This window comes from Pristiophorus japonicus, chromosome 2 (assembly GCF_044704955.1).
Source record: "Pristiophorus japonicus isolate sPriJap1 chromosome 2, sPriJap1.hap1, whole genome shotgun sequence".
In the NCBI taxonomy this organism is placed as follows: Eukaryota; Metazoa; Chordata; class Chondrichthyes; family Pristiophoridae; genus Pristiophorus; species Pristiophorus japonicus.
The window spans coordinates 890,714-906,443 of NC_091978.1; the positions used below are offsets into that span (position 1 = coordinate 890,714).

The following is a 15,730-nucleotide window of genomic DNA, read 5'->3' on the forward strand; positions in this document are numbered from 1 at the left end:
GACAGACACTGAGTGACACTGAGTGACACTGACAGACACTGAGTGACACTGACAGACACTGACAGACACTGACTGACACTGAGTGATACTGAGTGACACTGACTGACACTGAGTGACACTGACAGACACTGAGTGATACTGAGTGACACTGACTGACACTGAGTGACACTGACTGACACTGACTCACACTGACTGACACTGAGTGACACTGAGTGAGACTGACTGACACTGAGTGACACTGACTGACACTGACAGACACTGAGTGACACTGAGTGACAGTGAGTGACACTGACAGACACTGAGTGACACTGACTGACACTGAGTGACACTGACAGACACTGAGTGATACTGAGTGACACTGACTGACACCGACAGACACTGACTGATACTGACTGACACCGACTGACACCGACAGACACTAACTGACACTGAGTGACACTGAGTGACACTGACTGACACTGAGTGATACTGAGTGACACTGACTGACACTGACTGACACTGAGTGACACTGACAGACACTGAGTGATACTGAGTGACACTGACTGACACTGACTGACACTGAGTGACACTGACAGACACTGAGTGATACTGAGTGACACTGACTGACACTGACTGAGAAAGAGTGACACTGACTGACACTGAGTGACACTGAGTGACAGTGAGTGACACTGACATACACTGAGTGATACTGACTGACACTGACTGACACTGACTGACACTGACAGACACTGAGTGACACTGAGTGACAGTGAGTGACACTGACAGACACTGAGTGACACTGAGTGACACTGACTGACACTGACAGACACTGAGTGACACTGAGTGACACTGAGTGACACTGACAGACACTGACAGACACTGCTAGACACTGACTAACAATGAGTGACACTGACTGACACTGACAGACACTGAGTGACACTGAGTGACGCTGACAGACACTGAGTGACACTGAGTGACACTGACAGACACTGAGTGACACTGACAGACACTGACAGACACTGACTGACACTGAGTGATACTGAGTGACACTGACTGACACTGAGTGACACTGACAGACACTGAGTGATACTGAGTGACACTGACTGACACTGAGTGACACTGACTGACACTGACTCACACTGACTGACACTGAGTGACACTGAGTGAGACTGACTGACACTGAGTGACACTGACTGACACTGACAGACACTGAGTGACACTGAGTGACAGTGAGTGACACTGACAGACACTGAGTGACACTGACTGACACTGAGTGACACTGACAGACACTGAGTGATACTGAGTGACACTGACTGACACCGACAGACACTGACTGATACTGACTGACACCGACTGACACCGACAGACACTAACTGACACTGAGTGACACTGAGTGACACTGACTGACACTGAGTGATACTGAGTGACACTGACTGACACTGACTGACACTGAGTGACACTGACAGACACTGAGTGATACTGAGTGACACTGACTGACACTGACTGACACTGAGTGACACTGACAGACACTGAGTGATACTGAGTGACACTGACTGACACTGACTGAGAAAGAGTGACACTGACTGACACTGAGTGACACTGAGTGACAGTGAGTGACACTGACATACACTGAGTGATACTGACTGACACTGACTGACACTGACTGACACTGACAGACACTGAGTGACACTGAGTGACAGTGAGTGACACTGACAGACACTGAGTGACACTGAGTGACACTGACTGACACTGACTGAGAAAGAGTGACACTGACTGACACTGAGTGACACTGACAGACACTGAGTGACACTGAGTGACACTGACTGACACTGACAGACACTGAGTGACACTGAGTGACACTGACAGACACTGACAGACACTGAGTGACACTGACTGACACTGACCGAGACTGACAGACGCTGACTGACAATGAGTGACATTGATTGACACTGACTGACACTGACAGACACTGAGTGACACTGAGTGACACTGACAGACACTGAATGACACTGAATGACACTGACTGACACTGCTAGACACTGACTAACAATGAGTGACACTGACAGACACTGAGTGACACTGAGTGACACTGAGTGACACTGAGTGACACTGACAGACACTGAGTGACACTGACAGACACTGACTGACACCGACAGACACTGACATCCACTGACATCCACTGACTGACACTGAGTGACACTGAGTGACGCTGACAGACACTGAGTGACACTGAGTGACACTGACAGACACTGAGTGACACTGACAGACACTGACAGACACTGAGTGATACTGAGTGACACTGACTGACACTGAGTGACACTGACAGACACTGAGTGATACTGAGTGACACTGACTGACACTGAGTGACACTGACTGACACTGACTCACACTGACTGACACTGAGTGACACTGAGTGACACTGACTGACACTGAGTGACACTGACTGACACTGACAGACACTGAGTGACACTGAGTGACAGTGAGTGACACTGACAGACACTGAGTGACAGAGACTGACACTGAGTGACACTGACAGACACTGAGTGATACTGAGTGACACTGACTGACACCGACAGACACTGACTGATACTGACTGACACCGACTGACACCGACAGACACTAACTGACACTGAGTGACACTGAGTGACACTGAGTGACACTGACAGACACTGACTGACACTGACTGACACTGAGTGACACTGCCAGACACTGAGTGACACTGACAGACACTGAGTGATACTGAGTGACACTGACTGACACTGACTGACACTGAGTGACACTGACAGACACTGCGTGATACTGAGTGATACTGAGTGACACTGACTGACACTGACTGACACTGACTGACACTGAGTGACACTGACTGACACTGAGTGACACTGACAGACACTGACAGACGCTGACTGACACTGACAGACACTGACAGACACTAACTGGCACTGACTGACACTGACTGACACTGACAGACACCGACAGACACTGACTGACACCGACAGACACTGACTGACACTGACTGACACCGACTGACACCGACAGACACCGACAGACACTGACTGACACTGAGTGACACTGAGTGCCACTGACTGACACTGAGTGACACTGACAGACACTGACTGACACTGACTGACACTGAGTGACACTGACAGACACTGAGTGACACTGACAGACACTGACAGACACTGAGTGATACTGAGTGACACTGACTGACATTGAGTGACACTGACAGACACTGAGTGATACTGAGTGACACTGACTGACACTGACTGACACTGAGTGACACTGACTGACACTGACTCACACTGACTGACACTGAGTGACACTGAGTGACACTGACTGACACTGAGTGACACTGACTGACACTGACAGACACTGAGTGACACTGAGTGACAGTGAGTGACACTGACAGACACTGAGTGACACTGACAGACACTGAGTGATACTAAGTGACACTGAGTGTTACTGACAGACACTGAGTGACACTGACAGACACTGACTGACGCTGAGTGACACACAGACACTGACTGACAATGAGTGACACTGACTGACACTGAGTGACACTGACTGACACTGACAGACACTGAGTGACACTGACAGACACTGAGTGACACTGAGTGACACTGACAGACACTGAGTGACACTGACAGACACTGAGTGACACTGAGTGACGCTGACAGACACTGAGTGACACTGATTGACACTGACAGACACTGAGTGACACTGAGTGACGCTGACAGACACTGAGTGACACTGATTGACACTGACAGACACTGAGTGATACTGAGTGACACTGAGTGACACTGAGTGACACTGAGTGACACTGACAGACACTGAGTGATACTGAGTGACACTGAGTGACACTGAGTGACACTGACTGACACTGAGTGACACTGAGTGACACTGACAGACACTGAGTGATACTGAGTGACACTGAGTGACACTGAGTGACACTGACTGACACTGATTGACACTGAGTGACACTGAGTGACACTGACTGACACTGAGTGACACTGAGTGACACCGACAGACACTGACTGATACTGACTGACACCGACTGACACCGACAGACACTAACTGACACTGAGTGACACTGAGTGACACTGCCAGACACTGAGTGACACTGACAGACACTGAGTGATACTGAGTGACACTGACTGACACTGACTGACACTGAGGGACACTGACAGACACTGAGTGATACTGAGTGACACTGACTGACACTGACTGAGAAAGAGTGACACTGACACTGAGTGACACTGAGTGACACTGACAGACACTGAGTGACACTGAGTGACAGTGAGTGACACTGACATACATTGAGTGATACTGAGTGACACTGAGTGATACTGACTGACACTGACTGACACTGACTGACACTGACAGACACTGAGTGACACTGAGTGACACTGACAGACACTGAGTGACACTGAGTGACACTGACTGACACTGAGTGACACTGAGTGACAGTGAGTGACACTGACAGACACTGAGTGACAGTGAGTGACACTGACAGACACTGAGTGATACTGAGTGACGCTGAGTGATACTGACAGACACTGAGTGACACTGACAGAAATTGACTGACACTGAGTGACACTGACAGACACTGACTGAGAAAGAGTGACACTGACTGACACTGAGTGACACTGACAGACACTGAGTGACACTGAGTGACACTGACTGACACTGACAGACACTGAGTGACACTGAGTGACACTGACAGACACTGACAGACACTGAGTGACACTGACTGACACTGACTGAGACTGACAGACGCTGACTGACAATGAGTGACATTGATTGACACTGACTGACACTGAGTGACACTGAGTGACACTGACAGACACTGACAGACACTGAGTGACACTGACTGACACTGACTGAGACTGACAGACGCTGACTGACAATGAGTGACATTGATTGACACTGACTGACACTGACAGACACTGAGTGACACTGAGTGACACTGACAGACACTGAATGACACTGAATGACACTGACTGACACTGAGTGACACTGAGTGACACTGACAGACACTGACAGACACTGACAGACATTGAGTGACACTGACAGACACTGACAGACACTGAGTGACACTGACTGACACTGACTGAGACTGACAGACGCTGACTGACAATGAGTGACATTGATTGACACTGACTGACACTGACAGACACTGAGTGACACTGACAGACACTGACTGACACTGACAGACACTGAGTGACACTGACAGACACTGACTGACACTGACTGACACTGACAGACACTGAGTGACACTGACAGACACTGACAGACACTGCTAGACACTGACTAACAATGAGTGACACTGACTGACACTGACAGACACTGAGTGACACTGAGTGACACTGAGTGACACTGACAGACACTGACAGACACTGCTAGACACTGACTAACAATGAGTGACACTGACTGACACTGACAGACACTGAGTGACACTGAGTGACGCTGACAGACACTGAGTGACACTGAGTGACACTGACAGACACTGAGTGACACTGACAGACACTGACAGACACTGACTGACACTGAGTGATACTGAGTGACACTGACTGACACTGAGTGACACTGACAGACACTGAGTGATACTGAGTGACACTGACTGACACTGAGTGACACTGACTGACACTGACTCACACTGACTGACACTGAGTGACACTGAGTGAGACTGACTGACACTGAGTGACACTGACTGACACTGACAGACACTGAGTGACACTGAGTGACAGTGAGTGACACTGACAGACACTGAGTGACACTGACTGACACTGAGTGACACTGACAGACACTGAGTGATACTGAGTGACACTGACTGACACCGACAGACACTGACTGATACTGACTGACACCGACTGACACCGACAGACACTAACTGACACTGAGTGACACTGAGTGACACTGACTGACACTGAGTGATACTGAGTGACACTGACTGACACTGACTGACACTGAGTGACACTGACAGACACTGAGTGATACTGAGTGACACTGACTGACACTGACTGACACTGAGTGACACTGACAGACACTGAGTGATACTGAGTGACACTGACTGACACTGACTGAGAAAGAGTGACACTGACTGACACTGAGTGACACTGAGTGACAGTGAGTGACACTGACATACACTGAGTGATACTGACTGACACTGACTGACACTGACTGACACTGACAGACACTGAGTGACACTGAGTGACAGTGAGTGACACTGACAGACACTGAGTGACACTGAGTGACACTGACTGACACTGACTGAGAAAGAGTGACACTGACTGACACTGAGTGACACTGACAGACACTGAGTGACACTGAGTGACACTGACTGACACTGACAGACACTGAGTGACACTGAGTGACACTGACAGACACTGACAGACACTGAGTGACACTGACTGACACTGACTGAGACTGACAGACGCTGACTGACAATGAGTGACATTGACTGACAATGAGTGACATTGATTGACACTGACTGACACTGACAGACACTGAGTGACACTGAGTGACACTGACAGACACTGAATGACACTGAATGACACTGACTGACACTGAGTGACACTGAGTGACACTGACAGACACTGACTGACACTGACAGACACTGACAGACACTGAGTGACACTGACAGACACTGACAGACACTGACTGACACTGACTGACACTGACAGACACTGAGTGACACTGACAGACACTGACAGACACTGCTAGACACTGACTAACAATGAGTGACACTGACAGACACTGAGTGACACTGAGTGACACTGAGTGACACTGACAGACACTGAGTGACACTGACAGACACTGACTGACACCGACAGACACTGACATCCACTGACATCCACTGACATCCACTGACTGACACTGAGTGACACTGAGTGACGCTGACAGACACTGAGTGACACTGAGTGACACTGACAGACACTGAGTGACACTGACAGACACTGACAGACACTGAGTGATACTGAGTGACACTGACTGACACTGAGTGACACTGACAGACACTGAGTGATACTGAGTGACACTGACTGACACTGAGTGACACTGACTGACACTGACTCACACTGACTGACACTGAGTGACACTGAGTGACACTGACTGACACTGAGTGACACTGACTGACACTGACAGACACTGAGTGACACTGAGTGACAGTGAGTGACACTGACAGACACTGAGTGACAGAGACTGACACTGAGTGACACTGACAGACACTGAGTGATACTGAGTGACACTGACTGACACCGACAGACACTGACTGATACTGACTGACACCGACTGACACCGACAGACACTAACTGACACTGAGTGACACTGAGTGACACTGACTGACACTGAGTGACACTGACAGACACTGACTGACACTGACTGACACTGAGTGACACTGCCAGACACTGAGTGACACTGACAGACACTGAGTGATACTGAGTGACACTGACTGACACTGACTGACACTGAGTGACACTGACAGACACTGAGTGATACTGAGTGATACTGAGTGACACTGACTGACACTGACTGACACTGACTGACACTGAGTGACACTGACTGACACTGAGTGACACTGACAGACACTGACAGACACTGACTGACACTGACAGACACTGACAGACACTAACTGACACTGACTGACACTGACTGACACTGACAGACACCGACAGACACTGACTGACACCGACAGACACTGACTGACACTGACTGACACCGACTGACACCGACAGACACCGACAGACACTGACTGACACTGAGTGACACTGAGTGCCACTGACTGACACTGAGTGACACTGACAGACACTGACTGACACTGACTGACACTGAGTGACACTGACAGACACTGAGTGACACTGACAGACACTGACAGACACTGAGTGATACTGAGTGACACTGACTGACACTGAGTGACACTGACAGACACTGAGTGATACTGAGTGACACTGACTGACACTGACTGACACTGAGTGACACTGACTGACACTGACTCACACTGAGTGACACTGAGTGACACTGACTGACACTGAGTGACACTGACTGACACTGACAGACACTGAGTGACACTGAGTGACAGTGAGTGACACTGACAGACACTGAGTGACACTGACAGACACTGAGTGATACTGAGTGACACTGACTGACACTGAGTGACACTGACAGACACTGAGTGATACTGAGTGACACTGACTGACACTGACTGACACTGAGTGACACTGACTGACACTGACTCACACTGACTGACACTGAGTGACACTGAGTGACACTGACTGACACTGAGTGACACTGACTGACACTGACAGACACTGAGTGACACTGAGTGACAGTGAGTGACACTGACAGACACTGAGTGACACTGACAGACACTGAGTGATACTAAGTGACACTGAGTGTTACTGACAGACACTGAGTGACACTGACAGACACTGACTGACGCTGAGTGACACACAGACACTGACTGACAATGAGTGACACTGACTGACACTGAGTGACACTGACTGACACTGACAGACACTGAGTGACACTGACAGACACTGAGTGACACTGACAGACACTGACTGACACTGAGTGATACTGAGTGACACTGAGTGCACTGACAGACACTGAGTGACACTGACAGACACTGACAGACACTGAGTGACACTGAGTGACACTGAGTGACACTGACTGACACTGACAGACGCTGACTGACAAAGAGTGACACTGACAGACACTGACAGACACTGAATGACACTGACAGACACTGAGTGACACTGACGGACGCTGACTGACGCGGACAGACGCTGACAGACACTGAGTGACACTGACAGACACTGAGTGACACTGACAGACACTGACAGACACTGAGTGATACTGAGTGACACTGAGGGACACTGACAGACATTGAGTGATACTGACTGACACTGCCTGACACTGACTGACACTGAGTGACACTGACTGACACTGACTGACACTGAGTGGCACTGACTGACACTGACTGACACTGACTGACACTGAGTGATACTGACTGACACTGACTGACACTGACAGACACTGAGTGACACTGAGTGACAGTGAGTGACACTGACAGACACTGAGTGACACTGACTGACACTGAGTGACACTGACTGACACTGAGTGATACTGAGTGACACTGACTGACACTGACAGACACTGACTGACACTGAGTGACACTGACAGACACTGAGTGATACTGAGTGACACTGACTGACACTGACAGACACTGAGTGACACTGAGTGACACTGACAGACACTGACAGACACTGAGTGACACTGACGGACACTGAGTGATGCTGCGTGACACTGAGAGTTACTGACTGACACTGACAGACACTGACAGACACTGACAGACACTTAGTGACACTGAGTGACACTGAGTGACACTGAGTGACACTGACTGACACTGACAGACACTGAGTGACACTGAGTGACACTGAGTGACACTGACAGACACTGAGTGACACTGAGTGACACTGAGTGACACTGACTGACACTGACTGACACTGAGTGATACTGACTGACACTGACTGACACTGACAGACACTGAGTGACACTGAGTGACACTGAGTGACACTGACTGACACTGACTGACACTGACTGACACTGAGTGACACTGAGTGACAGTGAGTGATACTGACTGACACTGACTGACACTGACTGACACTGACAGACACTGAGTGACACTGAGTGACACTGAGTGACACTGACTGACACTGAGTGACACTGAGTGACAGTGAGTGATACTGACTGACACTGACTGACACTGACTGACACTGAGTGACACTGAGTGACACTGAGTGACACTGACTGACACTGAGTGACACTGAGTGACAGTGAGTGATACTGACTGACACTGAGTGATACTGACAGACACTGAGTGACACTGAGTGACACTGACTGACACTGAGTGACACTGACAGACACTGACTGACAATGAGTGACCCTGACTGACACTGAGTGACACTGACAGACACTGAGTGACACTGAGTGACACTGACAGACAGTGACACTGAGTGACACTGACAGACACTGAGCGACACTGACAGACACTGACAGACACTGAGTGACACTGACAGACACTGACAGACACTGAGTGAAACTGAGTGACACTGACTGACACTGAGTGAAACTGAGTGACACTGACTGACACTGACAGACACTAAGTGACACTGAGTGAGACTGAGTGACACTGAGTGACACTGACAGACACTGACAGATACTGAGTGACACTGAGTGACACTGACTGACACTGACAGACGCTGACTGACAATGAGTGACACTGAGTGACACTGATTGACACTGACTGACACTGACAGACACTGACAGACACTGAGTGACACTGAATGACACTGACAGACACTGAATGACACTGACAGACACTGAGTGACACTGACAGACACTGAGTGACACTGACAGACACTGATAGACACTGAGTGATACTGAGTGACACTGACAGACACTGAGTGATACTGACTGACACTGCCTGACACTGACTGACACTGAGTGACACTGACTGACACTGACTGACACTGAGTGACACTGACTGATACTGACTGACACTGAGTGACACTGACTGACACTGACAGACACTGACAGACACTGAGTGACACTGAGTGACACTGAGTGACACTGAGTGACACTGACTGACACTGAGTGACAGTCAGTGACACTGACAGACACTGAGTGACACTGAGTGACACTGAGTGACACTGACAGACACTGACAGACACTGAGTGACACTGACAGACACTGAGTGATACTGAGTGACGCTGAGTGATACTGACAGACACTGAGTGACACTGAGTGACACTGACAGACACTGAGTGACACTGACAGACACTGAGTGAAACTGAGTGACACTGACTGACACTGAGTGACAGTGAGTGACAGTGAGTGACACTGACAGACACTGACATACACTGAGTGATACTGAGTGACACTGAGTGACACTGACTGACACTGAGTGACACTGACAGACACTGACATACACTGAGTGACACTGACTGACACTGAGTGATACTGAGTGACACTGACAGACACTGAGTGACACTGACAGACACTGAGTGAAACTGAGTGACACTGACTGACACTGAGTGACAGTGAGTGACAGTGAGTGACACTGACAGACACTGACATACACTGAGTGACACTGACTGACACTGAGTGATACTGACAGACACTGAGTGACACTGACAGACACTGACTGACACTGAGTGACACTGACAGACATTGACAGACACTTACTGACACTGAGTGACACTGACAGACATTGAGTGACACTGACAGACACTGACTGATGTTGAGTGACACTGACAGACACTGACTGACAATGAGTGACACTGAGTGACAGTGAGTGACACTGACAGACACTGACTGACACCGACAGACACCGACAGACACTGACTGAAACCGACAGACACCGACAGACACTGACTGACACCGACTTACACTGACTGACACTGAGTGATACTGAATGACATGATTGCAATCCTTCTTTGTCCTCAACTTAGGCAAACTGCTGAGCTTGTGAACACGTAACGGGCTAGTATTTCTTGCAATCCACCATTTCTTCCAAGGTGTATTAAGGATGTTTGTGTTCTTTACTTTCCACAGCGCCTACACCCGAGACAAGGGAAGCAAACACAACACGGTTGCAGCAAACTACCCGAGAGATTACAGGTAAGAAATCGCTCTCAATAAACCTCTCTAATTTAATAAGTATGAAATAAATTATATTATGTACCATACAGTGTCCACAATCACTGAATGATCTCTGTCTACACCCAGCAATAACTCACTTCCGACTGACACTGACAGACACTGAGTGACACTGAGTGACACTGAGTGATACTGACAGACACTGAGTGACACTGAGTGACACTGACAGACACTGAGTGACACTGACAGACACTGAGTGACACTGAGTGACACTGACAGACACTGAGTGACACTGACAGACACTGAGTGACACTGAGTGACACTGAGTGATACTGACAGACACTGAGTGACACTGACAGACACTGAGTGACACTGAGTGACACTGAGTGACACTGACAGACACTGAGTGACACTGAGTGACACTGACAGACACTGAGTGACACTGAGTGACACTGACAGACACTGATTGACACTGACAGACACTGAGTGACACTGAGTGACACTGACAGACACTGAGTGACACTGAGTGACACTGAGTGACACTGACAGACACTGACAGACACTGAGTGACACTGAGTGACACTGACTGACACTGACAGACACTGAGTGACACTGAGTGACACTGACAGACACTGAGTGACACTGACAGACACTGAGTGACACTGAGTGACACTGACAGACACTGATTGACACTAACAGACACTGAGTGACACTGACAGACACTGAGTGACACTGAGTGACACTGACTGACACTGACAGACACTGAGTGACACTGAGTGACACTTGACAGAAACTGACAGACACTGAGTGACACTGAGTGACACTGACAGACACTGACAGACACTGAGTAACACTGACAGACACTGAGTGACACTGACAGACACTGAGTGCCACTGACAGACACTGAGTGACACTGACAGACACTGACAGACACTGGGTGACACTGAGTGACACTGACTGACACTGACAGACACTGAGTGACACTGACAGAAACTGACAGACACTGAGTGACACTGAGTGACACTGACAGACACTGAGTGACACTGAGTGACACTGACAGATAGTTAGTGACACTGACAGACACTGAGTGACACTGAGTGACACTGACTGACACTGAGTGACACTGAGTGATACTGAGTGACACTGAGTGACACTGACAGACACTGACAGACACTGAGTGAAACTGAGTGACACTGAGTAACACTGACAGACACTGAGTGACACTGACAGACACTGACAGACACTGAGTGACACTGAATGACACTGACAGACACTGAATGACACTGACAGACACTGAGTGACACTGACAGACACTGACAGACACTGAGTGATACTGAGTGACACTGACAGACACTGAGTGATACTGACTGACACTGCCTGACACTGACTGACACTGAGTGACACTGACTGACACTGACTGACACTGAGTGACACTGAGTGACAGTGAGTGATACTGACTGACACTGACTGACACTGAGTGACACTGACTGATACTGACTGACACTGAGTGACACTGACTGACACTGACTGACACTGACAGACACTGAGTGACACTGACTGACACTGACTGACACTGAGTGACAGTCAGTGACACTGACAGACACTGAGTGACAGTGAGTGACACTGACAGACACTGAGTGATACTGAGTGACGCTGAGTGATACTGACAGACACTGAGTGACACTGACAGACACTGAGTGACACTGAGTGACACTGAGTGACACTGACAGACACTGAGTGACACTGAGTGACACTGACAGACACTGAGTGACACTGACAGACACTGAGTGAAACTGAGTGACACTGACTGACACTGAGTGACAGTGAGTGACAGTGAGTGACACTGACAGACACTGACTGACACTGAGTGACACTGACAGACACTGACATACACTGAGTGATACTGAGTGACACTGAGTGATACTGACAGACACTGAGTGACACTGACAGACACTGAGTGAAACTGAGTGACACTGACTGACACTGAGTGACAGTGAGTGACAGTGAGTGACACTGACAGACACTGACTGACACTGAGTGACACTGACAGACACTGACTGACACTGAGTGACACTGACAGACATTGACAGACACTGACTGACACTGAGTGACACTGACAGACATTGACAGAGACTTACTGACACTGAGTGACACTGACAGACATTGAGTGACACTGACAGACACTGACTGATGTTGAGTGACACTGACAGACACTGACTGACAATGAGTGACACTGACTGACACTGAGTGACACTGACAGTCACTGACTGACGCTGAGTGACACTGACTGACATTGACTGACACTGACTGACAATGAGTGACACTGAGTGACAGTGAGTGACACTGACAGACACTGACTGACACCGACAGACACCGACAGACACCGACAGACACTGACTGAAACCGACAGACACCGACAGACACTGACTGACACCGAGTTACACTGACTGACACTGAGTGATACTGAATGACATGATTGCAATCCTTCCTTGTCCTCAACTTAGGCAAACTGCTGAGCTTGTGAACACGTAACGGGCTAGTATTTCTTGCAATCCACCATTTCTTCCAAGGTGTATTAAGGATGTTTCTGTTCTTTACTTTCCACAGCGCCTACACCCGAGACAAGGGAAGCAAACACAACACGGTTGCAGCAAACTACCCGAGAGATTACAGGTAAGAAATCGCTCTCAATAAACCTCTCTAATTTAATAAGTATGAAATAAATTATATTATGTACCATACAGTGTCCACAATCACTGAATGATCTCTGTCTACACCCAGCAATAACTCACTTCCGACTGACACTGACAGACACTGAGTGACACTGAGTGACACTGAGTGATACTGACAGACACTGAGTGACACTGACAGACACTGAGTGACACTGACAGACACTGAGTGACACTGAGTGACACTGACAGACACTGAGTGACACTGACAGACACTGACAGACACTGAGTGACACTGACAGACACTGAGTGCCACTGACAGACACTGACAGACACTGAGTGACACTGAGTGACACTGACAGACACTGAGTGACACTGACAGACACTGAGTGACACTGAGTGACACTGACAGACACTGAGTGACACTGACAGACACTGAGTGACACTGAGTGCCACTGACAGACACTGAGTGCCACTGACAGACACTGAGTGCCACTGACAGACACTGAGTGACACTGACAGACACTGACAGACACTGACAGACACTGGGTGACACTGAGTGACACTGACTGACACTGACAGACACTGAGTGACACTGACAGAAACTGACAGAAACTGACAGACACTGAGTGACACTGAGTGACACTGAGTGACACTGACAGACACTGAGTGACACTGACAGATACTTAGTGACACTGACAGACACTGACAGACACTGAGTGACACTGAGTGATACTGAGTGACACTGAGTGATACTGACAGACACTGAGTGACACTGACAGACACTGAATGACACTGAATGACACTGACAGACACTGAGTGACACTGACAGACACTGAGTGACACTGACAGACACTGACAGACACTGACTGATACTGATTGACACTGACTGACACTGAGTGACACTGACTGACAGTGACTGACACTGACTGACACTGAGTGACACTGAGTGACACTGACAGACGCTGAGTAATACTGAGTGACACTGAGTGATACTGACAGACACTGAGTGACACTGACTGACACTGAGTGACACTGACAGACACTGACAGACACTTACTGAAACTTGAGTGACACTGACAGACACTGACTGACGCTGAGTGACACTGACAGACACTGACAGACACTGAGTGACACTGACAGACTTTGACTGACACTGACAGACACTGACAGACACTGAGTGATACTGAGTGACGCTGACTGACACTGAGTGACACTGACAAACACTGACAGACACTGAGTGATACTGAGTGACACTGACTGACACTGACTGACACTGAGTGACACTGACAGATGCTGAATGACGCTGACTGACACTGAGTGACACTGACAGACGCTGACTGACACTGAGTGACACTGACAGACGCTGACAGACACTGAGTGACACTGAATGACACTGACAGACGCTGACTGACGCTGAGTGACAC

At 48.8% G+C, this 15,730-nt stretch overlaps 1 protein-coding gene across 1 annotated transcript in view; it reads left to right on the plus strand.

Annotated features, from left to right (window-relative positions):
- LOC139228282 (disintegrin and metalloproteinase domain-containing protein 19-like) overlaps nucleotides 1-14,357 on the plus strand; it is a 268,077-nt gene extending 253,720 nt beyond the window's left edge. Inside the window, exons 14-15 of the mRNA XM_070859466.1 lie at nucleotides 11,590-11,655; nucleotides 14,242-14,357. Of these exons, the coding sequence (XP_070715567.1) occupies nucleotides 11,590-11,655; nucleotides 14,242-14,357 (182 nt within the window). The remainder of the gene's footprint in view (nucleotides 1-11,589; nucleotides 11,656-14,241) is intronic.
- Nucleotides 14,358-15,730: the final 1,373 nt, after the last annotated feature.